Source organism: Coturnix japonica, chromosome 22 (genome assembly GCF_054131305.1).
Source record: "Coturnix japonica strain WE chromosome 22, WE-NBRP24, whole genome shotgun sequence".
In the NCBI taxonomy this organism is placed as follows: domain Eukaryota; kingdom Metazoa; phylum Chordata; class Aves; order Galliformes; family Phasianidae; genus Coturnix; species Coturnix japonica.
The window spans coordinates 2,659,299-2,683,056 of NC_140684.1; the positions used below are offsets into that span (position 1 = coordinate 2,659,299).

The following is a 23,758-nucleotide window of genomic DNA, read 5'->3' on the forward strand; positions in this document are numbered from 1 at the left end:
TGTTAAATTTCTTAAGATTCATTGTAGTGGTGTGAAAGAGAACCATAACTTACTAAGCCTTATGTTTAAAAGTGCTTTCTTGTGAAGTCATGTCAGAATGAATATTCTGTTCTTTATTATTCTGTGACTCTGTTAATCTTGTACATCAAATCTGAAAGTATTGGAAGTAAACTGAGTTTTGATCAAATGTCTGCATGTGGAGGGCATAGGAATGCAGCAATGCCAAAACTAGGGTAGTACAAGCAGTGTGCTAAACATTTTCTTTTTGTCTAGTCTGTTTATTGTTTAATTTAAATATGTTTCTATTATGTCAAAGATAAAATATGCAAGTGTTTTGGCTGCCCCACTATTAATGTGGAAATCCCCTCGTTTAGTTACAAAACTGTTGCTTATCAGTCAGTAACATGGTCAGTCATTGACAAGCTTTGCTTCTTAAACTTGCTTTCCTTTTTGCTATTTAGAATCCAAGGAAGCAAGGGCCTGAGACACAAGGCAGCACTGCTGAATTAATTACAGGCCTTGTACAACTCGTTCCACAATCCAGCATGCCAGATATAGCACAAGAAGCCATGGAGGTAAGAGGTGAATGTTCTGTATGCCAAATAGTTAGTACAGGCTGTGCTAGACAAATCAAGGCTTTTCTTGAAGCTACAAGGTGTTGATTAACTATGAAGTTGTGTCTTAGGGATGTGTCTCTATTGATCCTTTTCTAAATGTCTCCTGCATTAAAAGTTTTACAGGAGAGACCTAGAGGGCAAGTTTTAAAACACAGCAATTCAGATTGCCAGTTGATGACTGCCCTAGACGTTTTGTTCTGCCCTGTCGTTGATCAAACAGAGTTTGGCAGTTCCTCTGTTGTGCTCTACACAGTGCTGTTGGACTTGAACTGTCTTGTCCCAGTTTTGGTGATAGTTCACAAGTAAGCACTTAACAATAGCTTCTGGCCATTATCTATCAAAGCCTTTGTGCGGTGAATGGTTACAAAGAGGAAAGTATTTGCCTGTCCTTGGTGAAGAGATTTAACTGAAGAAATCTTGTAGTCACCACTAGAAGTTTGTGTATGTAGGATTGCTTGGAGTAATATCTTCAGTAAATATTAAAATAAAAACTTATCTGAAATGAGACGCTATTTTGTTTTGAATTTAGGCCTTGCTAGTTCTTCACCAGTTAGACAGCATTGACTTATGGAATCCTGATGCACCTATAGAAACATTCTGGGAAATTAGGTAAGTTAACTTTGTAAGTAAGAGGAATAGGTTTTGATTTCTTTTTTGCAATAGCTGTAAGCAGTTCAGGAAAGCTATGTAGTATCAGCATGAATTGCCTCTATTAATGTATTTTTCTCATGATGAAGTTGCATCTTCCTTATGCAATTTGAATTCTAACAAAAATATCTGCAAGTGTTTTGCAGGCTTTCTTATTGATTCTCTTCAGCCTGCTGTAGTAATGATTGTTGATATAAAAAATTAAAGGCTTCACCCCTGCATGGAAGTGTTTATTATTTGGATTCTGTTTTATTCTGTGTGGACTGAGAGAGGGTAATGCTAAGGAGTTCTAGAAGTGTGGATTTGCTATTTTGACTTTGAAACCCTCACCTACAGAAGGTAGTAGCTGACCCTGACCTCTGGTCTCCATTTGTCTTTCTCATATGTTTAAAGAATTTTTACTGGTAAAGTTGTCTTGCTTCTTATAACTTTACAGCAGCTGTTGCAGTTGGTTTATTGGAGAGCACTAAGGTAAACAAAGTTCAAAAAAAGTCAGTTACAAAAGAGCTGAACTGAAAAGTAGGAGCTTGTAAACTCAGAATTCTAAGAACTGAATGAGCTGACCAACTTAATAAGAGAATTTGGTGATCTCATCTGGTTTGGCATAGGAGGTTGTTTTGGAAGAAAGACTAAAGTCTAGGTGATGTACATTGACTAGCATCAACAAATGGGCCTGCATGACAACTGGAGGTGGCTCTAAGGGCTTATTATGGGGTAGTTTTGGGGCTGAGTCCTACCTAGTTGGGCAATAACAAACTCATTACCATAATTTCTAGTAATAGAAGTGAATCTGTGGTCTGTTTGGGCTGGGGGAAAAACCCTTTAAAATTGACACTAATTTGGACCCTTTGGCAGTTTTAACAGAGAGTGTGAGGCCTGAATGGATATGAAGAAGGAACATCCCTAGATGTGTTCCTTCCAGAACAGAGTTGAGACACGTTATCAGAGCAGTGTAGGTAAACTTGTACTGCCACTGTCTGTTCTGTATCTGTTCTGTGGATAAATGGAGGACTTCTGAATCAACAGCTCTGGAGTCTGGACTTCTAACAAGTACCCAAATTGTTTAACTTCCTCTAGGGAACTACTGAGGCCATTTGGGTGGTGGGAAGGGTAGAGGGGATTGTGTCATTTAAGTACACACCTGTATTATATCTACTATTGAAGTTAGAAGATGTTAGCACGTCTATAGGATATTCATGCTAATTGTCTGTTTCTATGCAAAATGTAGTAATTAACTTTTTCAAATATTTTTCTAGTAGATTATAAAGTTAATGCTTCATTTCATTTTGCTGCAGTTCACAAATGCTTTTTTATATCTGCAAGAAATTAACAAGTCATCAGATGCTCAGCAGTACGGAAATCCTCAAGTGGCTGCGAGAGATTCTCATCTGTAGGAATAAATTTCTTCTAAAAAATAAAGTATGTAAATAGCCATTTTGTCACTCCCTTTATTTATTAAGTTATTTTTATGATTGAAGGAGTTGTAGCTACACTTGTACTTTCTGTTTTCTGATTTGCACTAAGAGAAAAATGCTTTGTCTTCTGTCATCTATGAGAGAATGCTGTGTGAGGCATCTGTGATTAGAACCCTTAGCTGAAGTTAGGGTGAGGATTCAGCTACATGTATTGTTTTACTTCCCTGAAAATGGTTTTCCAAAACCTCTGTTATTTCTGAGGAGGTGATGCCCTATGCTTATTTTCCTAATACAGGGGAAATATTCTGCAAGAGGAGAGAAAGGGGAAGATGGTTCTGAGAAAATGTACTTCACTGATCTTTTGTTCAGACGTGTCCTTGAACTTACTTGCTTCCTTCTAATACTAAGATACTTTTTCCGAGCTGAACACACTTTGAACTCTGTACTTGTTCGAATTAAAACCAGACTTTTTAAATTAAAGGCCTACTACTGCAAATAAAGTTGTTAGTTTTTTTTTTTTTGGTTTTTTTTTGTTTGTTTTTTGTCTGGTTTGTGAGTAGATAAATTAACATGAGAAGATGTTATGTGTGATACGTGACATGCTTCAAAAGTCCATTGTACCGAGAGCATTTTTATCTTTAAATTAACTTCCTTCTCTTTTCAACTTGGGTAGCTGTGTTATTGATGGAGACTTTGAGTTTGTTTTGAATGCTGAGTGGTAGACTTTTTCCTTTATCTCCAACTTAATGTACATTTGTAAAATCTGATCTCACCGAAATATAGACATTCTGGCTTCTTGTGAATTCGGGAAGACTTTAATGTTTTGCCTTGAAGTAGGAATCAGCTGTCTGTGAGACACAGAGTGTGCTTAATATTCTAATTCTGCTATCAGTGGAGAAGTACTTAGTTGTTAAAAATCTCTTCATAATGCTTAGAGGATAATTATTAATATCAGGATAAGAGAAAGTTCTCAGTTTCTACTTTTTATGTTAAAACATAAAGTGTATAGAAAATTTACAGTGCTGCTGAACTTGGCTTCTTTAGACTTAATTACACTGCAGCTGTAATCATGTTGGTATGTGTTCTGTGGAGGAAAACCAAGAAACCTATTGGGGTTTCAGGAGGCCCAAGGAAGGGAGTAAAAGGTATGATGTGCTTAATTCAAGGTGATACATTTTGAAGATGCTTCTCAAAATACCTTGTGTTCTTAAGGGAAAGTATAATTCTAAGATACTGTTTACATGGGTATACTTATAAAGTTGTCTTAGAGCACCAATGTGAAAGATACACTTTAAATTCTGGGGAGCTTTTCCCCTTCATAATGTAGAGCCATGTCCTGAACGATACTGTTTCAAAAGATGAGGTGGTTAATTATTTTTCTTTCCTTTCTTCATAGCAATCAGACAGAACTTCCTGTCACTTTCTCTTCCTTTATGATGTTTCTGGAGGTGGAACTAGTCAGATGTCTCTTGACCATGAAGAGATGCTGCGCTGTGCTCCTGGAGCCACCCTCAGGAAAGGAAAAGGGAATTCATCCATGGTGAGTAACATAAACCTGAAATCTCAATCTTAATATATTGCAAACAGTTGTAATGTACTGCAAAAGGTATCAAACATTTCAGTAAGGTATGCCATTTGACAGGCAGGGTTTTCTGGTCTACTGTTTAGCTGCAGGAAAAAGTGAACGTGATTTTTTTTAATATCTTCTATGAGCAAAAAAAAAATTGTTTTTTTTTAGCGCACTATTTTCATGGGACTTCCGTAAGTATGTGATTGTCTTTGTGAAAGTAGTTTTTTGCCACTTGGTTTATGCAGTGTCATATACAGTAGAGTTCTGATCTTGGTTAGAATTGTTTATTCTTCTGGAATAAATTTGAAAAGCATCTTGGATAAAGCTAAATTTTAGGAAAACTGACATATTCCCAGGCAATGTTACCAAATTTGGCATTTTGTTTCCCAAGGAAAGTGCAGCAGGATGCAGTGGAACGCCTATTTGTCGCCAGGCCCAAACAAAATTGGAAGTCGCCTTATACATGTTTTTGTGGAGTCCGGATATTGAGGCTGTCCTTGTTGCAATGTCCTGTTTCCGTCACCTCTGTGAGGAAGCAGATATCAGATGTGGAGTAGATGAAGTTTCAGTTCATAATTTTTTGCCAAACTACAACACTTTCATGGAGTTTGCATCTGTTAGCAACATGATGTCAACAGGTAGGAATGATGAGTCTGGAGAATATCTGTCCCCTTGGGTAGTAGAACTGTCAGGATTGAAGTTCTTTACAAGATTCTTGATGTGAGTGTAACTCCTTTTACTGAAATAGATGGAACGAAGTGGGAGTTTGGATGTCTGATGATTTGAAGGTATAACAGTGAGAACCTTTTTTGAAATGCTTTTTAAGGAGTTATGTTCTTGCTAATTTAAAAATTACTTTTTAAGATCTCATGTTTGATGTAGGTAGCTTTTCAAAAACCTGTTTGATAAAAATTCTGTTCTTTGTAGGGAGAGCAGCTCTTCAGAAAAGAGTGATGGCTTTATTAAGACGCATTGAACATCCAACCGCAGGGAACACAGAGGTAAACTTGCTTATAAACTTGTATACGTATCTGTTGGTTTTGTTGGTTTTTCTCGTTACTGTTAGTTGGTTTGGATTTTTTGAACACAGCAAAGACCGTTGTTTCAAGTAGTTTTGAAGTTAAATCTTGATATGTCTTATTTTAGGCTTGGGAGGATACACATGCAAAATGGGAACAAGCTACAAAACTAATCCTTAACTATCCAAAGACCAAAATGGAAGATGGGCAGGTGACTATGATTTTTCCATAGGTTCAACACTTAGAAATTCAAAGTAAATATTTAAATTTATGTATTTTAAGGAATTTAACTTAAATTTAGGCAGCTAGTTCTGTAAGAGGATATAAGATCCATGACAGTATTCCAGAAATCAGTCCTCTGTGCTCATTGATATGAGAAAGAAATAATTTTACTTAAATTGCTGTGTGGTGGATGGAGTCTGAAATTCTGAACTAAAATACTCTGAAGTACTCCTAGAGAGAAATAGTGCAATCCTTTCCACTGAAAGGTTGATTTTCTTTTCTTTTATTATTTTTATTAAGGAACAAAAAAAGCTGCTGGCAATTATGACTTAAATATGCTTTAGCCTGGTATTCCGCAGGGAGTCATGTAGACAGCCCTCTCTGGGCTGTTTTTAGCCTTGCTTTTTCAACTTCTCAAAAAATAGTTCTCCCAGATAAATTTCTTTTACGACCAAAATAAACTGCAAAAGGCAAATATTAGAAAGTTGTTGAGACTGGAATTTTAAGTGGCAGGATTTGTTATGGAATACTTTTAAATTCTGATCTCTCTTTGTTATATTTGTTTAATTGAAGAGATTTCATCTTGAGTTGTTCCTTTTCAGGTTACTGAAAGTCTTCATAAGACAATTGTTAAGAGACGAATGTCACACGTTAGTGGGGGAGGCTCCATAGACTTGTCTGACACAGATTCTCTTCAGGAGTGGATCAACATGACGGGATTCCTCTGTGCTCTTGGAGGAGTGTGCCTACAGCATCGTAGCAATGCAGGATTAGCAACCTATAGTCCACCCATGGGCCCAGTCAATGAGCGTAAGGGCTCCATGATATCTATGGTATCCACTGAGGGAAATGCAGAGACTCCTGTTAGCAAATTCATAGATCGATTATTGACTCTGATGGTCTGTAACCATGAGAAAGTGGGACTACAAATACGGACTAATATTAAAGATCTGGTGGGTTTGGAGTTGAGTCCAGCACTTTATCCAATGCTATTTAACAAATTGAAGAATACCATCAGCAAGTTTTTTGATTCTCAAGGACAGGTAAAGTGTTGATATATTCCTTTACATTTGTATCTTATTAAAAAGCATCGGTCTTATTGTTAGTAGTTATTATTGGTTAGTGCTTGGTTAGTACTTATTATTGGTAGTTAAAATGAGGCATCTGTTGTGTTTTGTACAAAAAATCTGCTGACATTGTGATTGTTTGAGAACATGCATCTTGTAATTTTTATATTTGGTTCCAAGTTATATTAAGCCTGAAGTAATTAAAAATATCTTTGAATTCTCAGTAAACTCTCAGACAACAGAACCTGTGAGAATGTTGTCAGAATCTCTAAGCTTGGTTAGTGTTAATCTATTTTAATAATGACATATAGTAACATTCTTTTGTTCAAGTGATAATTGAAAAATGCTTGTCTGTTAGATTTTGAAATACTGCGGTATATCTGATAAACAGCCTCTCCTCCCCTTTCTTTTTTCTGATCATAATTAAGACCAGAAATTTTCTTCTTGTAGGTTTTATTAACTGAGACCAACACACAATTTGTAGAACAAACCATTGCTATAATGAAGAACTTGCTTGACAATCATACAGAAGGGAGCTCAGAGCATCTTGGACAAGCCAGTATTGAGACAATGATGCTAAATCTGGTTAGGTAAGAAACCTTCTTGACTTTTCTATACGAAGTAATATGTTTAAGGAGGAAAATTAGACTCTTTTAGTTTTTACCTTTGCTTGCATCCATCAAGGAAGTTTATTATGGTCCCCTTCTAATAGACCTAATGGGTTCATTAGACATGGAGACTGTTCATACCATAGCATAAAATGAACTGATGGAAGGTGACTTTTTGTTGTTGTTGTTTATCAGAACCAACCATTCCATAGCTCACCTCCTTTCCTGGAAATATTCCTTCATTCCTTCATATGCAGTTGTATTATTGGTTAGCAGTCAGCTGATGGGCAGGTTTCTGCTCAGTTTTATATTGATAGGGAATTTATTTTCACTGGAAGAAATTTGGTACCCATCTTCAGCTGATATATAAAGGTTGGTTTCCTTGCTTGATAAAAATATTGGCCCAAACAATTGCTAATCCATTATGCAGGTCTGTTACATCAGCTGGCCTGTAGGGTGTGAGACAGAGCTGAAAAGATATATCAGATGCATGGGCCATTTTTTGTGAACCATGAAGTATTTATTTCATCTTTTTGCTATTTATGTTCAGGTATGTGCGTGTACTGGGGAATTTGGTACACGCGATTCAAATAAAAACTAAACTCTGTCAGTTGGTGGAAGTAATGATGGAGCGGAGAGATGACCTTTCGTTTTGCCAAGAAATGAAATTTAGGTAAGTAAAAAATTCAAGCAGTATAAAGTATTTAGGGCAGTGTAACATATACAAGTATAATTTTGTTCTGCTACGTGTTTGTTTGTTTAAAAATACCAACACTTTTTCATAACAGTTCTTGTTTTCAGAGCTAATAATTTAGAATCTGGTGCTACGTTAGAATTTTGCTTTGACTTTGGGGACGTTAAATGGATGTTTAAAAAAAAGAAAAGAAACCTGTATGGGGTCCAGTAAAATTCAGTGTGTTGATGATTCAGATATGAGTTTGTAATAAATGAGATGAGGTAAATGGTAGTGAGTGTGCTTGAGGGAATGGATGGTTATTTAAAAACCAAAAGCTAACAATTTTGTGTGTATATGTATATATTTAACAGGAACAAAATGGTGGAATATTTGACAGACTGGGTTATGGGAACATCTAATCAAGCAACAGATGAAGATGTGAAGTGCTTGACAAGGTATGGGGGAATGCTGTTATGCTGTTTCTGAAATGGCTGATGGTGTTCTTGGTGTCATTTGATATCCACGGATCAGCTGCACTGTGTGGAATTTCTTTAGTGGTCATAATTTTAAGGAAAATGCCAAAACTGAAACTTAAGTTTTTGATGAGCGGCAACAGGGCTGTTTTTAATGCATAGTTTTACCTGACATGGCTCCTGAGGGTTCCTTCAAAGTGTTCCAATTCCTATTGAATTCTCCTTAATACAATTTCTGATTTAGCATTAGGATTTTTTTTTTTTTATTTTATAAAGTTATGTTGTCCTATGATGCATTATAAAGTCATCAAAAATTACAGTGTTAAATGTTTTTAGTGACATACTTGCTTTTCAGTTTTTGTCCTTTAATAATGTGTTCCTTGAACCTGTACTGTATTATGTGATTGCCGTTTTCCTGCTGGACAGAATGCAGGCCTTATTCTGGCAGACTTTTCAGCTGCAATTAGGTGTGTAAGTGAAAGAGACTTGGTGCATGAAGGGAAATCTTCAAGTGGGAGCAGAGAAGAATCCTGCTGAAATCTAAAATGATTCACAACTCTTTTTTTGTTTCCAGAGATTTGGACCAAGCAAGTATGGAAGCAGTGGTCTCTCTTCTTGCTGGGCTTCCATTACAGCCTGAAGAAGGAGATGGTGTTGAGTTGATGGAAGCCAAATCTCAGTTATTTCTTAAGTAAATAGTGGCTTTTAACTATTTTTTACTATACTGTGGCTCTGAGTAGATGCACCATATGTTTCTTTTCCTAAAAACTATGTTTTTATTCTTCTAGCTGAATTAATTTTATTGTCCTAATAGTGTCCTCATACATTCGCTGTTTCACCCAGCTCTATCTCTTATGTTTATGGAAACATGTTTGCTTAGAAATAATTGTTAGATTTGGTTTTGTTTGCCCTTAACATAGATGTAGCTTTAATTCACGGGAGGGATTAACTGGGTTTGAAATTATATTTAACTGTGAAGGTACATCTGTGAAATTCATTTTCTAGATCTACAGAACTTTGTATTCACATTTCTATGGCATTGCCTTCCTGTTGTTTCAATATATTCTTAGACAATTTAGAATAATAGAATCATAGAATTACCCAGGTTGGAAAAGACCTTGAAGATCATCAAGTCTAACCGCAGCCTAACCATAGTACCCTATATGTATATATAGATATATATACCCTATATACATATTAGCCAGTACTACAGAAAAGATTATTTGCGGCATGCATGGGATTTTTTATGGAAGGCTTACAGTTTATTTGTTCTTGTGTGCAAATCTTCCTAGCCTTGCCTTTGTATAATCTTTCAATGATCAAAGTTATTATCTCTTCCTTTAGATACTTCACGCTGTTTATGAACCTTCTAAATGACTGTAGTGAAGTTGAAGATGAAAGTGCACAAACTGGTGGCAGGAAACGTGGGATGTCCCGAAGACTGGCATCGCTGCGGCACTGCACTGTTCTTGCTATGTCAAATTTACTCAATGCAAATGTGGACAGTGGTCTTATGCATTCAATAGGTAAAGAAATAGGAGAAAGCTGTGTGTAATTATGTATTCCATTTATTTTTATGGGTTTTTTTTTAGTAGCCTTATTGGATGTGTTCTTTGTTTTTCTTTTTTTTTTTAAATCAGGCCTGGGCTATCATAAAGACCTCCAGACAAGAGCTACGTTTATGGAAGTCCTCACCAAAATTTTACAGCAGGGAACCGAATTTGATACATTAGCAGAAACGGTGCTGGCAGATCGGTTTGAGAGGCTGGTGGAGCTTGTTACGATGATGGGTGACCAGGGGGAGCTTCCTATTGCTATGGCTTTAGCAAACGTGGTGCCTTGTTCTCAGTGGGTAAGTTGATTTGTGCATTTAATTTCCTGTGTTTTTTGAAAATAGTAAGACTTGAAATAATTAGTGCAAATATTTTCCAAGTGTAACGGTAGCACACCAAATTGAGATTAGACCTACCTTTTGTATTTCTCAGTATATTCTCAAGAAATGTATTCGGTTTTAACAGATCTTAATTACAAACTAGAGTTTTATTAAATTATACTTTTATTAAATTTTAGTTAATGTCTGAGTAATTTTATATGCAATTATTATAATGCATTTGTTTTGATTGACATTACTTATTGCAGATTGTGTGCTGTAATGCGGAAAAATGAAACTATTTGTTCAACTATTTGAGATTTTAGCAAGATAAGTTGGTCTTGGTTATACAGCAGAATAACTGCTTATTTATCTGGACATTCTGAATTTGCAGGAGGAGTTACAGTGAAAGAGTTTCAGACAGTAGCAAAGGGAAAAGAAAAGGTTGTGTGTGCTTTAATTGGATATTTACATGCAAATAGCAACTTTAAATCATTAGTACAAGCTTTAACTCGCTGCTCAGATGAACGTTGCCTTGATTCCTTTCAGGATGAGCTAGCTCGTGTTCTGGTCACACTCTTTGATTCCCGGCACTTGCTCTATCAGCTACTTTGGAATATGTTTTCAAAGGAAGTTGAACTAGCAGATTCCATGCAGACACTCTTCCGAGGAAACAGCTTAGCTAGTAAAATAATGACTTTCTGTTTTAAGGTATGTTATCTAACCTTTCTTTCTGCTACAAATCAGGCCAGCAACAGGAATGGTTTAGTAATATAAAAATACAAAGCTAACCATCTGTGATGTTAAGCATTTGAGAAAATGCATTATATGAAAATAGTACAAAGTGGCCTTTGAAATTCAGTTCAAGTTTGTCGTAGATCTCACTGACGTCTCTTGAAAATTTAGGGAGTTTTGCGTTTAATACTTGATGAACTAATTTTTGTAGATAAAAATAATTCTGTAGGTAAAAAATGCCAATCCTTCTGGAACGGAACTTATACCAAGACTGCCTGACTCAACTTGTTGGGCTTCAATTTGCATTTAGTCCCTTTAAAAGTTTCTGAAGTAATAAATGTTCCATTTCTCTTGGTCTGTGTGCTCTGTATTTTGGAGAAACCTGACTGGTTGTGTAACAAAAACATGCAAGATTTGTAGGTTTGAAGACAAATGTTACTAGAAATTTAGAAGATCTAACTTGGTAAAAACTGCTAAATACTTGTACAGAGTTTAGTTATTTTGAAGTCCTGACCTACATAATCTTCAGTCATAGTAAATCTCTTAAAACTTACGTGCACCAGAGTTATATGATCACCTTTTACTTAATGAGCAATTTAAAGGTGGTGAGATGAATTCAAAGCTCTTCTGTGCTTTAATTTCAGTATAAAACGTGACATACTGTGCAGAGATGGGGTGTTGAGTCACTGTGCACTAAGAAGGACTCTCATCTGCTTATTATGATTATTGAAGTGACCTATAGTCTTCTCCAAGTAATTAAAATACTTGCAGAAGTTGATCACAGCTGCTTTTTAGGAGTCTGTCTTAAACCAAAACAAATTAAGTGTTTTCAGGTTGTTGTATTTTACACAATTTTGTAGTGTTCACGTGGATTGCTGTCTTAATCTGGCCATATCTGCTGGTTTTCTTTTCTCAACAGGTATATGGTGCTACTTATTTGCAGAAGCTTTTGGAACCTTTATTAAGAACGGTGATCACATCCTCTGAATGGCAGCATGTTAGCTTTGAGGTGGATCCTACAAGGTTTGAGATTCAAAGGGGGGAACAAATGTATTTATTTATATACTTGTCTCCCAGTCATCATTATTTTCTTGTTGCAGATATTTTTCTCATGCTTTCACACTTTCTGCTCCTCGTTCCACTAGGCACATCCATTGTATCTACATTTCTTACACCCAGGGAGAGTTTACAGAGCTGTCCGGTACAGTGACATGAGTTCTGCGTGTCCTCTAAGCCCTGAGGGCTTGGAGCCCGTACAAACCTCATCTACTTGCTACTTCATACTACTTCATACTTTTATGTAGGCATAATTTGGCATTTTCCGGCAGTACCAGAAGGCATCTGGTTTGGGTCACTGAATTAGTTACAGAAACAAGATGGAATGCATGTATGTTGCGTACAGTATTTTGTTTTAATTTCTCATGTCACTTCAAGACTTGGATTTTGTAACTGTTGCCGGTTGTTCTGACTTTACTTCTTAGGAAACTCTCATCATTCTTCTTTTAAAAAGCTTACCAAAAGGTAGGCCAACTTTTTAATAGTTAAGCTCTCAAATGTCTGTCTCTTATCTCAGAAACTACTTCCAGAGAAACCATCAGACGGATAGTGCAGACCTCTGGAAATGATGAATGCTTGTCTCTGTATGGAAGAGAGAGTCCAACTTAGCTGTCTGTTTATTACTGAGTTTTAAATGACCTTCTGTTTGTGCAATTTAAAGTATTGGTGGCAAATGTATGAAAGATTGTAAATGTTCCTATAAACGTTCTGTTTACCTTGTAGAATAAGATAACTGCTGAAAGTACAAGTACAGTGATTTGTTTGATTTCCAGTCTTACATTTCTGGATCTGTTTCAGACTGGAGCCCACAGAAAGCCTTGAAGAGAACCAGCGGAGCCTCTTGCAAATGACAGACAAATTTTTCCATGCAATCATTAATTCTTCTTCGGAATTCCCACCACAACTTCGCAGTGTGTGCCATTGTTTGTACCAGGTATGCCTGCAATGGTTGCCTGCCCCTGAACTTCGGGGTTTTTATTTTTTTTTTTCAATTCTGACAGCTTGGTCTGGGTGCACATTGGATGTTACTGAAAGGCTTCTATCAGAAGTTTGGTGAATAGCAGGGATCTGAGCTTGGAGATGATATGGTGCTTTAGGAATTGAAATGGCTGTAAGGAGGTGACTAAAATATTTTCTTTTTTTAAGGAATTGTATCACAGCTAAGAATTCAGACCTAATAATCTCAGTGCTTTAGCAACTCAGTGGGAGACTAACGATTAACTATGGAGGTAATGGTTATATTCACTTCTATCAGTTTGTCACATAGCACCCTCTGTGGGGAAGGCAGCAAATAGAGAACAAAAAAAAAAAAACCACTGCTTCTTGGACAGAATGCAAAACTACATTTTGAATATAAAAGCATTGTACTTGTTCACTTTTTATTTCGGATTTAATTGGTCTTATTTAAAGTTAATAAATTAACTTCTTATCCTTGATCAACATCAGCTTCATGAATATAATAGCTTCTTGTGCCGTTATTAATCTTAAGTTCTCTGCATAAAAATAGTGGCAAATTCTTTAGGGGTATTTCACCCATGCAGTAAATTTTTCCAAAACTGTCTATGAAATATCTTATCTGGATCACTGCTCTGCAAGTGTTACTTACAGGTGGACACAACCTCACACTTTGCATCTTTGGTAGAAGATGAGGCTAAAAAGATAATGAAATACTTGTAAACAAATAAATATTAAAAGCAACAACAAAAAGCAACAAAGCTGTTTTCAGTGAGACAAAACCAGCTGAAGTTCTGAATTCTAGAAAGCACGACTTGAAGCTGATTGTAGTGGAAGGGAATAAATATCTAAATTGTTTTGACTGTATTTGGTAGAGAGTTGTTGTTATGTGTGCACTTCCTTAAATAAGCTCTTTTACAGGTGAAATCAAGGCATTACAGTATGCAAAATTTATCATGTCTCAATTAAGTTCTGAAAGCAGGAGTCTCTAGTTTGCTGTGGACAGCTGTAAGCAAAGCTATTAACTTTTACTGGGAAGGATGTCCACTTGCATAGTATTCAGTAAATAACATTAACCTTGGAACTGGAATGCTGCAGATGCTCTGTACTTTGAGGATGATTAGGCAGTGGGGAAATTTTTATACTTGAGATGTAGAATGATGACGAGTACATTTTGGTCTACGAAGTAAAATACCTTCCAACTGCTTTGAGCAATACGTTCTCCTGGAGTTACTGTAGGGTTGCCTGCCAGACGCCTGGAGTATGTTGTGTGCAAAGAGCTGCTGTGCTTTGCTTAAATGGGTGACCAGATGTTCTTCACATACACAGTATTGACAAATAAAGCAAGTAAACAGGAGGAAGAGAACCTGGAAGAGACAAAGATAAATAAATTGATGGAGTTCTCTTCATGATGCAAATTACAAAGATTGAGTTTGTGACTTGTGGATAAAATTATTTTGTGCTGTCATATCAGCTTTGCAAAAGAAAATTACCAAACTGGGATTGGTCTTTTGCATGTTTCTGGCTCCTTTTATAAGTAATGCACAGACAGAAAACCTGTAGAATGCTCCTGCTGCCTATGGGACCTGTAGGGAATTTAGTCTCCAGTCTTGGGGAAGAATTCTATCACAGAAAAGCTGCGCACAGCAGTTTGTGAGCTGTGAGCCCTGGGGTGTTCTGGAGGAGCAGGTCTAAAGTGAAACAAGGAAAACAGATTTTCAGAGCCTTGTTTGGAAGGAGGACGTGGAAAGGAGTTACCAGCCTTAGTTGTATGTGGGAGATAGTTGTGGGAAGTGGAAGCAGACACAGAGGAGAAAAAAAGCTTGAACTGTTTATGAAAAGTCAGAAAAAATTCTACACAGTAGGTACTACTTGGTTTTGTAAGTGAATGCTGTATTTGCATTATTTCAGTAGAAATGATTATTTGTTTCTGAAGCCAGATGACTACTGGTCTTCTCCGATCAATCAAATAGGTATTCTTTTTCCATACAAGGTCTGTAGCTAATTTTAGTTACTGTGGCAGTGTTATAGGAACAGAGGTTCTGTATTTGATTGGATATTGCAGGCTGCACCGGCTGGTGCTTCTTTTACCAGCAGGTTTCTCATAAGCATTTTCACCTGGATGCATACAGCTAACTGCTGGTTCTGCAGTAATTGCATCACCTTCACACTTGCTCGTTTTCAGATGTTATATGTTCTGGAACATTTTGTGGTCAAGGATGAACTGGATTATAGTCCCTTGTACAAAGAAATGGTGCTGACTGATAGAAACATAGAAAGATACGGAATTAAACACACAAACACTCATGATTTTTCTTAGTAAAGAAAGATGGAAACTTTAGCTCCTTTGAATGAAGTAGCAAGATGAATAGAGATGGATAAGCCTGTTTCTGAAGTTACCTGTATCTTTCTGGAAGTTACACAAGGTTGAAAGTTTGGTAAAGGCACCGTTGGTTAAATATTAAAAGGTCTTGAATAAATTAGAACTCTTCAGTTGATAGTTTCACTCATTTGTTTTTACTCTGTCACGTTTTAAGCTATAGGAATTCTCTTCCAGTTCTTTTCTTCTCTGATACTCTAAAGATTATATGAACTCTTGGTATGTGCTTGCTCTCAAACCACTGAATGTTCTGAGCTTTTCTATTGAGAGAGCTCCAGCCATCTGGTGATGCTAGTTTACTGTTGCAGCCTATATGGAAGATAGGTTTTGCTCCAAGAGCAAAATATTCCTCTTTGGAAGTGTGTAGTATAAGGCTGATATGCTACAGCTTTGCTCAGATCCTGACATAAAACATGAGAGAATGCTATGCTTTGTGGTGGGTCCCTTTGCCTTGAAATTAACACAATCAAAATGAATATCTTCGATGTAGACCTGTTGCTTTTGTTTTCCTCCATTATTCACAGAAGTGTTTTTACTGTAACTGTTATCGAAGTCATAATAACTGTGATGAGTCACAGATTAACCAAATTGAAGGACACACAGAGAAACATTGGGATGATTTTAAACTCCAAATTTATTTTCAAAGTTAATGTGCATTTCAAAGGTATAACACTTTGCAGTTCGTACTATTAAAATCATTTGGGAATGGTGAATTGCATCTGAAAACTGAATATACAATTTAATGCCCAGTTTTGTGTATCATGAACACCTTGATGTGGCTTGACTTTTAATCTAGCCAGAAATAGTAGAAATGATTGAAACGCAACTTCTGTTTGTTTTATATTTAGTGCTTTGTAAACAAGATTTAATTTAAAACAAAGTGGAATAAAACCTCCATCATCAGTCTTTAGTTTATATATTTCATTTTCTGTTGGTTATGTTTGTTACATTTTACTGTGCAATTTACGTACAAGTCAACATTGGTTTTTTGTTGCTGTATGTAGTTGGTGCTGTGACTTGTTTGTGCTCATCTCTGTTCTGTAGGCAACTTGCCACTCTCTACTGAATAAAGCTACCGTAAAAGAAAAAAAGGAAAACAAAAAATCAGTAAGTTTGGAGACCTTTTTACTAGCCATTTCTTTCAACCCACAACAGAAATCTTTTGCTGTTTGTTCAAAACATCTTCACTTCAGTCTGTTTGAACTCACTGTGAAATCATTCTACTAATTCTGGCACAAAATAGCTTTCATTTCAATTAACACTGGAATTAAGTTATATTTAAAATATTCTCTGTGTGCCTATCGGAGTAAACAAAAACACATTTTAACATTACTTCTTAGTGTGTAATATTCTGATTCCTCTACCTCTGCCATCTTCAAATTAAAAAAGAAAAGAAGGAGAAGGAAAATGTTTTCTTTGGTTTGGGGGAAAATCTGAGTCTGTTTAGTTGTAATGCTTTGGTAGGTAACGACTTCAGCTTGCATCCTGCCAGAAGAACAGTTAACTGATGAGTTGCTGGAGAATAAAAGGCTCCCAGGACTTATTTCAGATATTTTCTTTTGTTTGCCTTGTGAGTAAGCAATAAAATTTAGCATTTGTATTTATTTACTTAGAGAAGACAAGCAGATTTCCCATTGCAACTAACTTACTGGATACTGTGATGAAGTGGTGTCATTAAAAGCTAAGGCTTACCCTTTTGTTTAACAGTGACTTCAAAACATAATGTATGAATAAAACTGAGGTAGAACAAAAATTTAGGCTTCTAATAAATGCTCCGTTACATTTTGCAGTAGCTGAGCAGCACAGTAACATGTGGAAATACCAGATCTCTCTGCAAACTAACATTTTACGAGAACATAATATCAGTAATTGTTTCACAAGATAACTATGAATGAAGTTGCTACTGAACCATAGTGATTCTTGATATGCTATGTATGTGCTGATGGCTTTATGTGTTTAAAGAAGCATGATTTGAGATTGCACTAGTTTTGGTTTAAAGTATGGAAAGCTGGGGAGTATTTGTGTTTTCTGTAAACAATTTACCTTTGCATATGAAACTGCTGATTTTGTTAGGTAGCAACATAGAATCAGATTTAATATTAACTGTCAGTTTTACAAAATACACATACAGATATTGAATTTTTTTTACGGCATTGCCAATTCAGCTCTGGACCATCCTGTCTTTCCTTCCTTGGCAAATCTGATGAGATACGATGGTGATGGAGAGTATTTCTAGAAACATCTCCTTCCCTCAAATTCAAATTATTCCTGAAACTTTGTTTCGTATGTCACATTGATGGAGAGGGAGGACCTTGAGAATAAAAGTGAAATATGTATGCAAATAAGAAGACATGAGAATCTAAAAAGAATTATCCATGTTTCCTTGGAAGACTGCGTGCCTGCATACAAACATAAGACATTTGTCCAACAGCTGGAGTTAAGTAGTCAGTAACTTTGAATTTTGTGTTCAGAAATTGACCCCAGTGAGAAAGTTTGTTTGAAAGCTGAAGGAAATCCAGCCTGTGCCTCCACAGCCATCTCACCCTTTCTCTCCTTTCCTTCTCTTTCTTGATTGTCATGCAATGCAAGACCTATCAAGGCAAGAGAATCCTACTCAGACTTGTTGAGCTTGACTGCTATGGGAAGAATACATATTGCAGGATTGCCATACGAGACTTTTCTCCAGTTGCTTTCCCTTTAATGCAAATGTGTTATTTGTAATTCTCAACTTTGTAGGTTGTTAGTCAGCGATTTCCTCAGAACAGCATTGGGGCAGTTGGAAGTGCCATGTTCCTGCGCTTCATCAATCCTGCGATCGTCTCCCCGTATGAGGCAGGGATTTTAGATAAAAAGCCTCCGCCCAGAATTGAGAGGGGACTGAAACTGATGTCAAAGGTGAATCAGCGTGCATCTTTATTTGGCTGTATTTAAATTCTACCTGAAACAATTCTCTTCTCCAGTGGAGTTATGTGAGGAAGGTTTAGTTAAACTTAGTTTTGTATAGCAAAGATTATGTTTATTTGAACTGCAGCTGCCTTGCTGCTTTTATACATCATAACCTTGTTTGAAAACAGCATTATTTCTGGAGTAGAGAATATGCTGATATTGATTAAGTTCATGTAAGTTCTAAAGAAGTGACTTTTTTTCCCCTGACTTTATTCTCAAGATTGATAAGTTTAATGGTTCTGTACTTCTGTGACCTGTGTATGTTTTTAATGTTAAGAAATGGTGATTTTCTTCAAATAAGCATATATTATTGCCATTAAGCCTGTCTAAGTGAGGTTGTATCTTAATGTTTAAAATGATGTAAAAGAACATACTTCAAATTAGTTGTTTTGTGTGGTTTTTTCTTGTTTTGGGGTTTCATAACAACTTATTTATGGCAGTGAAGTTATGCTGGTTATCATAGCAGTTTCAACATTAAGCGTTTTTGTGCCTTTCCTTTTATTGTCATTCAGATACTTCAGAGTATTGCCAACCACGTCCTGTTTACAAAAGAAGAACATATGAGGCCTTTTAATGACTTTGTAAAAAGCAATTTTGATGCAGCTCGAAGGTAGGCCCTTTGGAAACTTCTGCAAAGGATCTTTATTGTGTAAACTGTAAGCAGAGATCTGTTCTTTTGGCCTTTTAATTTGTACCTACGTGACAGATTTCCTGAATATGTTTATGGCATCACTGGTTTTCATCTCCAGGTTTTTCCTTGATATTGCGTCTGATTGCCCAGCGAGTGACACTGTCAATCACAGCCTGTCTTTCATCAGTGATGGCAATGTTCTTGCTTTGCACCGATTGTTGTGGAACAATCAGGAGAAAATTGGCCAGTACCTTTCCAGTAATAGGTAAGACTTAGGAATGCTATGAAAGGAACCATTCATTGGGAATGAACGTTTGGAATTTGGAATCAGATGTTTTTGTTGTTAATATTGAGAAGAATGTCATGGATTGAGTAAAGAAAGACCTGTCTTTTAAGAAATGTGCTGTTTTTAGGGACCACAAAGCTGTAGGAAGACGACCTTTTGACAAAATGGCTACTCTTCTTGCCTATCTGGGTCCACCTGAGCACAAACCTGTGGCTGATACACATTGGTCCAGTTTAAATCTCACCAGTTCGAAATTTGAAGAATTTATGACCAGGTAATGAGATTATTGTGGGTTTTTAGTCTTCAGCATGTTGAGTAATATAAGTAGTTATTAAGCCTGCAGCTTTCATTCTGAAGGAGAGTTCAAAAAGTTGGCTTCACACGCACCTGCTGTGGTTATGAGTAGATTTTAATAAATGAGAAACCTCAGTAGCTTTTGTGATTTAACAAAGGTTCAAGATTTTATGAACGTAATACTTGTGCTTAAAGATGCAAATAGAGGGTTTGGGTTTTGCTTGTTTATTTTTTGTTAAGGTGGTTGTGAAAAGTTGATGTCCTTTTCTACTTCTTAGGCATCAGGTACATGAAAAAGAAGAGTTCAAAGCATTGAAAACATTAAATATTTTCTACCAGGCTGGGACATCTAAAGCTGGCAATCCTGTTTTCTACTACATTGCTCGGCGGTAAGGAATCTTTCACCTACCCTGTCTAAAAGAAACGTGCAGAATCAAAACTATCAAGTATATATAAATGACACAAACAGGACTCTGAACGTAGCTTATCTGCCAAATTTTGGAGACCATAGCTTTGAGCTGTGATCAGAACTAAATTAGAACTGTCATGGTTTTTACACCCTGGGCTGTGTGGGTACCTGTAACAATGAATTTTATTTATTTTTTCACTGTTTGAAGTAAACCACCACATTACTGTTTACCCTTAGACCACATTACTGTTAACCTTTTATCAGTGGTTATAACGTCCTCACATTATGAAGTATAAGATTAACAAGTTAAAATATGAGATGTGGTTTCTCAAAAAAGTCCCCTAATCCCATTTTAAAGAGTAATACAAATATTTAGAAGGTTTGTATATAGTGCGCCATAGCATTGCTTCAGTTATTCATGACAAGTAGCTTGCTGCAATACTGAATTTAGGAAGAATATTTCAAGCTTAATATTAGCCAGTTTATGATCAAACAAATAGTAATTCTCTCTCTATAAATCTGTGTTTAATTCAAATGAAATAAGGCCACAAAGGTGCTACTACAGTAAGACTGTCAATGAAACTTGGTATTTTAATTCAGTTATTAAATAACGACCTTTTAAAATCTGTGGAGTGAAAACAGCATGTTCAAAGCAGTATCCATAGAAACTGAGAATGGCTTCAAGTACTGAGCACAGACTTGCTAACAAAAGGAGTGTCATTGTGCTCACAGCTTGGTGAGAGGTGCTGTGGAACTGGGCTGTCACTGGTCTTGGTGCCTGTGCCCTTTTCCTCTGGGCAGTGTTGGTGGTGCCGTGGCTGTACCCCGGTGCTGCTGCTGGGCCTTTCACATGGTACTCACTCATGCTGTCAGGTCTTGTTAATGCTGCTGTGGTTGGGTTGTTGCCTTGCTTTTTGGTGCCATTAGGGCTCATGGATGTGCTTCTGCTATTGCAGTGTGATTTTTGCTGGTGGGTACAGAGCCATGCCAATATAGCTGCCCAGCACCATTCCCAACACGCTGTTTGTGGTTGCTTTGTCGCCTCTTGGTGCATCTGCTGCTGATGGGGTGTTTGTGTGCTGGCAGTGGGGTGCTTGCTTGCTGTGCTGTGTTGGTGTGTGCACCCTAATGGTGCACATGCTTGTTGAGGTGATGCTGGGAACAGCTTTTGTGATGCCCAAGCTGGTGGCTGTGGCTGCTGCTCTCACTACATAAATTTTGTTTTCTTTCCCACTTCTTTCTGAACTGTTTTCCAACAATTTATAGTTCTGAATTCGAAAGTATGTAAGAAAGTATGTATGTAAGCAAGGCTTTCATTTTCCTTTATTTGGGGAAATCAAACTTTACGTATGAGTACTGCATTTATGCTGGACAGTGGAGAAAACTGTGAATGATGCCCTAGAGGTTCAGCTGGGAGGCAGATTTGGCAGTAAAGTGAGACTGAAACTAGCTCACCTAGATTGTGGTATTCCATTTGTTTGTAAGTTCTTTCTTTTCCCTAGAGGCTGCTGCAACTAAATCTGCACGTGGTTACCAAAGTTGTTTTAGACAACGCAACTAACTTCATGCACTTGAATGTCAGTGGAATTTTAAAGACCAGAGGATGTGTTGTGTTCACACCCCTTCTAAACTAGTTGCGTTGCTCTCAATAGGAAAAAAAACCACAAAACTGACATTGAAAATACAGGAATAAAAATGGATGTTTGGAAACTCAGTTATGTTTGTTCACTGGTGTAATTGAATAAGTTGTCATTCTTCTGTGGCAAGTTAGAAGGGTCAGCTGGGTCGTTTCATGCCTCCACTCCTACCTGCTTTTATTGCTCCTTTCTTCAGTTCCACTAGAGGCATTTTGGAAATTGTTTCTCTGAGACTGATGTGTGTATCCATCATGAGGAAAAGTAATCTCGTTAGGATGTATACTTTCAGGGACACTTAAGGCTTTCAAGATATTCAATCCTTTTGTTGAGGAAGATGAGTTGGAACTCATTCTCTCTGCCTTTCTCCATATCTTACAGAAGTTTTGTTGACTGTATGACAACAAAAATAAAAATATACCTCCTTTATATTTGAATAATTATAATTTCTGTTGAAATATATTTACAATTGCTGTTGTATTCTGGTAAGGTTATTTTTGGTGTAAGCCTGTTGAAATGAGACTTCTTCTACCTTTCTTTAAGTGAGGTGCATAGTGGGCACAAACAGATATGTGAAGGAGACTGAATACTTCGTATCTGTAGTTGGAATTTATTCAGCTTCTGAGAAACATGTGATCTTTAGTGTCATTAAATGCTGATTGTGATTTTGATGTCTGATGCTCCTTGGATGAGGTGCTGGCTTGGTGTGTGGGCACTGTATACAGGTATTTGGAAGAAATCTGTCCAGGTTTGGGCAAATTGGTAGTGGGCTAGAATAAAGCCAGTATGTGGATAATGAGGCTGGATGGCACCTGTTTGTCATGTCAGTTACTGTTTATTGCCTTTACAACCCCTTTTTATTACTTTTCCTCTTTGGCCACTATGCAGGTCTGTGGTTTCTCCCCGCAAGGGTGCTGTTCAAACCTAGCAGGTTTGGGTCCTCTTTTCTGTGCTGATGCTGCAAACAGGGACATGGCTGAGTGATGTTTCTTTGGGGTTCTGAGCCCAGTTGTGGTTCTGAGCCAGTTGTCAGGTTTTGAGGTGTGAAATGTAGAAAGGCTGTGCAGGTCTGAGCTGCCAGTACATCTGAGGGTTTGCAGCAGGCAAGTTTTCTTTTTTAGCTTAAAGTCTTGTTGCTAGGTCATTGTTGAGTCATTTCTCTGACATATCTGGATCAGTTTATATCCTCTTGTGCTGTGAAATTTCATCTCTTCTGTATTTTTTTCTCAGTGTTTTGTTTCCTGGGTAACAACCAGACTTCCAAAGCCAGCGCTCCTTCCGTCTTTAATCCTTGCTCTGTTACTACAGTGTTCAATACATCAGTCTATATTGATCCTGAAGTACTCCCATTAAGTTTTAAAGCTGCTCTCAGAGTAATTAATAGGAAGCACGGGAACACAAACCTCAGAGCTGCTTCACACTGCAGCTGCCTGCGCAGCGATTTTAACCTTTTGAAAGCAAGTATTTCTGCAACAAGGTGTGCTGGATTGTGTTTGGAAAGGAACCAACAGATAAAGACAGCAGCATTTTTTAAAAGACTATTAAACATTATATTGAAGTATTAGATAGTTGTTTTGAAACAAAGAATTTCCTGAGAATAGGTTATGGTATTTATATTTATTGTGGACTGAGTGCCCTGCCTGTTAGAAGCACAGCAAGCTGTTCTGCAGCGCTCACATCCATGCGTGTTGATTTTATTTCAATCTGACTGTGCTGTTGCCAAGCAACAGGTGCCTGCCTCCCACACTGCCTGCCCACTTGTGCTCTGTTATCAACTCATTTGTATTCCAGAAAAATACAAGGGAATCCAAATTTAATCTGCTTAGTGAAGGCAGTCTGACTGAAAAGCCCTCATTGCTTCCACCCACCAATGGCAAGTTTTGGATATGGAGCATGGCCCCAGTGTTTGAAGGGATGTACCATCTCACTTCCATACACATCTGTGTTTTTTTCTTTTTTTCCCCCCCTCAGTCAATGTATGCCTTCAGTAAACTGCACAACCCCATTTCCACTTCCAGGCATGTATCGGATTGCTTCATACTTCAAAGCCTGGGTAGTAAGCTAGTAAGCCAAGTACAGGACTTGCTTGTTGCCCTGAATAACTTCTGAAAAGCAGGATTTTCCAAAGGTTTGTTGTTTACTGAGTAGTCTAATTATAATTGGAACATTCTCAGGGTGTTTAAAAGTTAATTCCATGTAGACTTTTTTGCATCCAATAGGATTTTGCTGAGCCATTCAGCATAGGATG

The 23,758-nt window shown here is 37.1% G+C and overlaps 1 protein-coding gene across 15 annotated transcripts in view; it reads left to right on the forward strand.

The window, feature by feature from the left end:
* NF1 (neurofibromin 1) overlaps positions 1–23,758 on the forward strand; it is an 84,204-nt gene that overhangs the window by 20,828 nt on the left and 39,618 nt on the right. For 9 of the 15 annotated variants that reach the window (XM_085521657.1, XM_085521645.1, XM_085521658.1 and 6 more), the window contains 23 exons: positions 462–575; positions 1,147–1,226; positions 2,561–2,684; positions 4,077–4,220; positions 4,642–4,888; positions 5,178–5,251; positions 5,397–5,480; positions 6,094–6,534; positions 7,009–7,148; positions 7,717–7,839; positions 8,214–8,297; positions 8,890–9,006; positions 9,660–9,841; positions 9,956–10,167; positions 10,735–10,896; positions 11,840–11,943; positions 12,775–12,910; positions 16,355–16,417; positions 18,047–18,205; positions 18,769–18,866; positions 19,006–19,152; positions 19,301–19,447; positions 19,746–19,856. In XM_085521657.1, coding sequence (XP_085377783.1) covers positions 462–575; positions 1,147–1,226; positions 2,561–2,684; positions 4,077–4,220; positions 4,642–4,888; positions 5,178–5,251; positions 5,397–5,480; positions 6,094–6,534; positions 7,009–7,148; positions 7,717–7,839; positions 8,214–8,297; positions 8,890–9,006; positions 9,660–9,841; positions 9,956–10,167; positions 10,735–10,896; positions 11,840–11,943; positions 12,775–12,910; positions 16,355–16,417; positions 18,047–18,205; positions 18,769–18,866; positions 19,006–19,152; positions 19,301–19,447; positions 19,746–19,856 — 3,293 coding nt within the window. Of the gene's footprint in view, positions 1–461; positions 576–1,146; positions 1,227–2,560; positions 2,685–4,076; positions 4,221–4,641; positions 4,889–5,177; positions 5,252–5,396; positions 5,481–6,093; positions 6,535–7,008; positions 7,149–7,716; positions 7,840–8,213; positions 8,298–8,889; positions 9,007–9,659; positions 9,842–9,955; positions 10,168–10,734; positions 10,897–11,839; positions 11,944–12,774; positions 12,911–13,127; positions 13,206–16,354; positions 16,418–18,046; positions 18,206–18,768; positions 18,867–19,005; positions 19,153–19,300; positions 19,448–19,745; positions 19,857–21,378; positions 21,587–23,758 lie in introns of those variants that run through there. The other 6 variants (XM_085521646.1, XM_015881111.3, XM_085521652.1 and 3 more) reach the window with 5 other exon arrangements.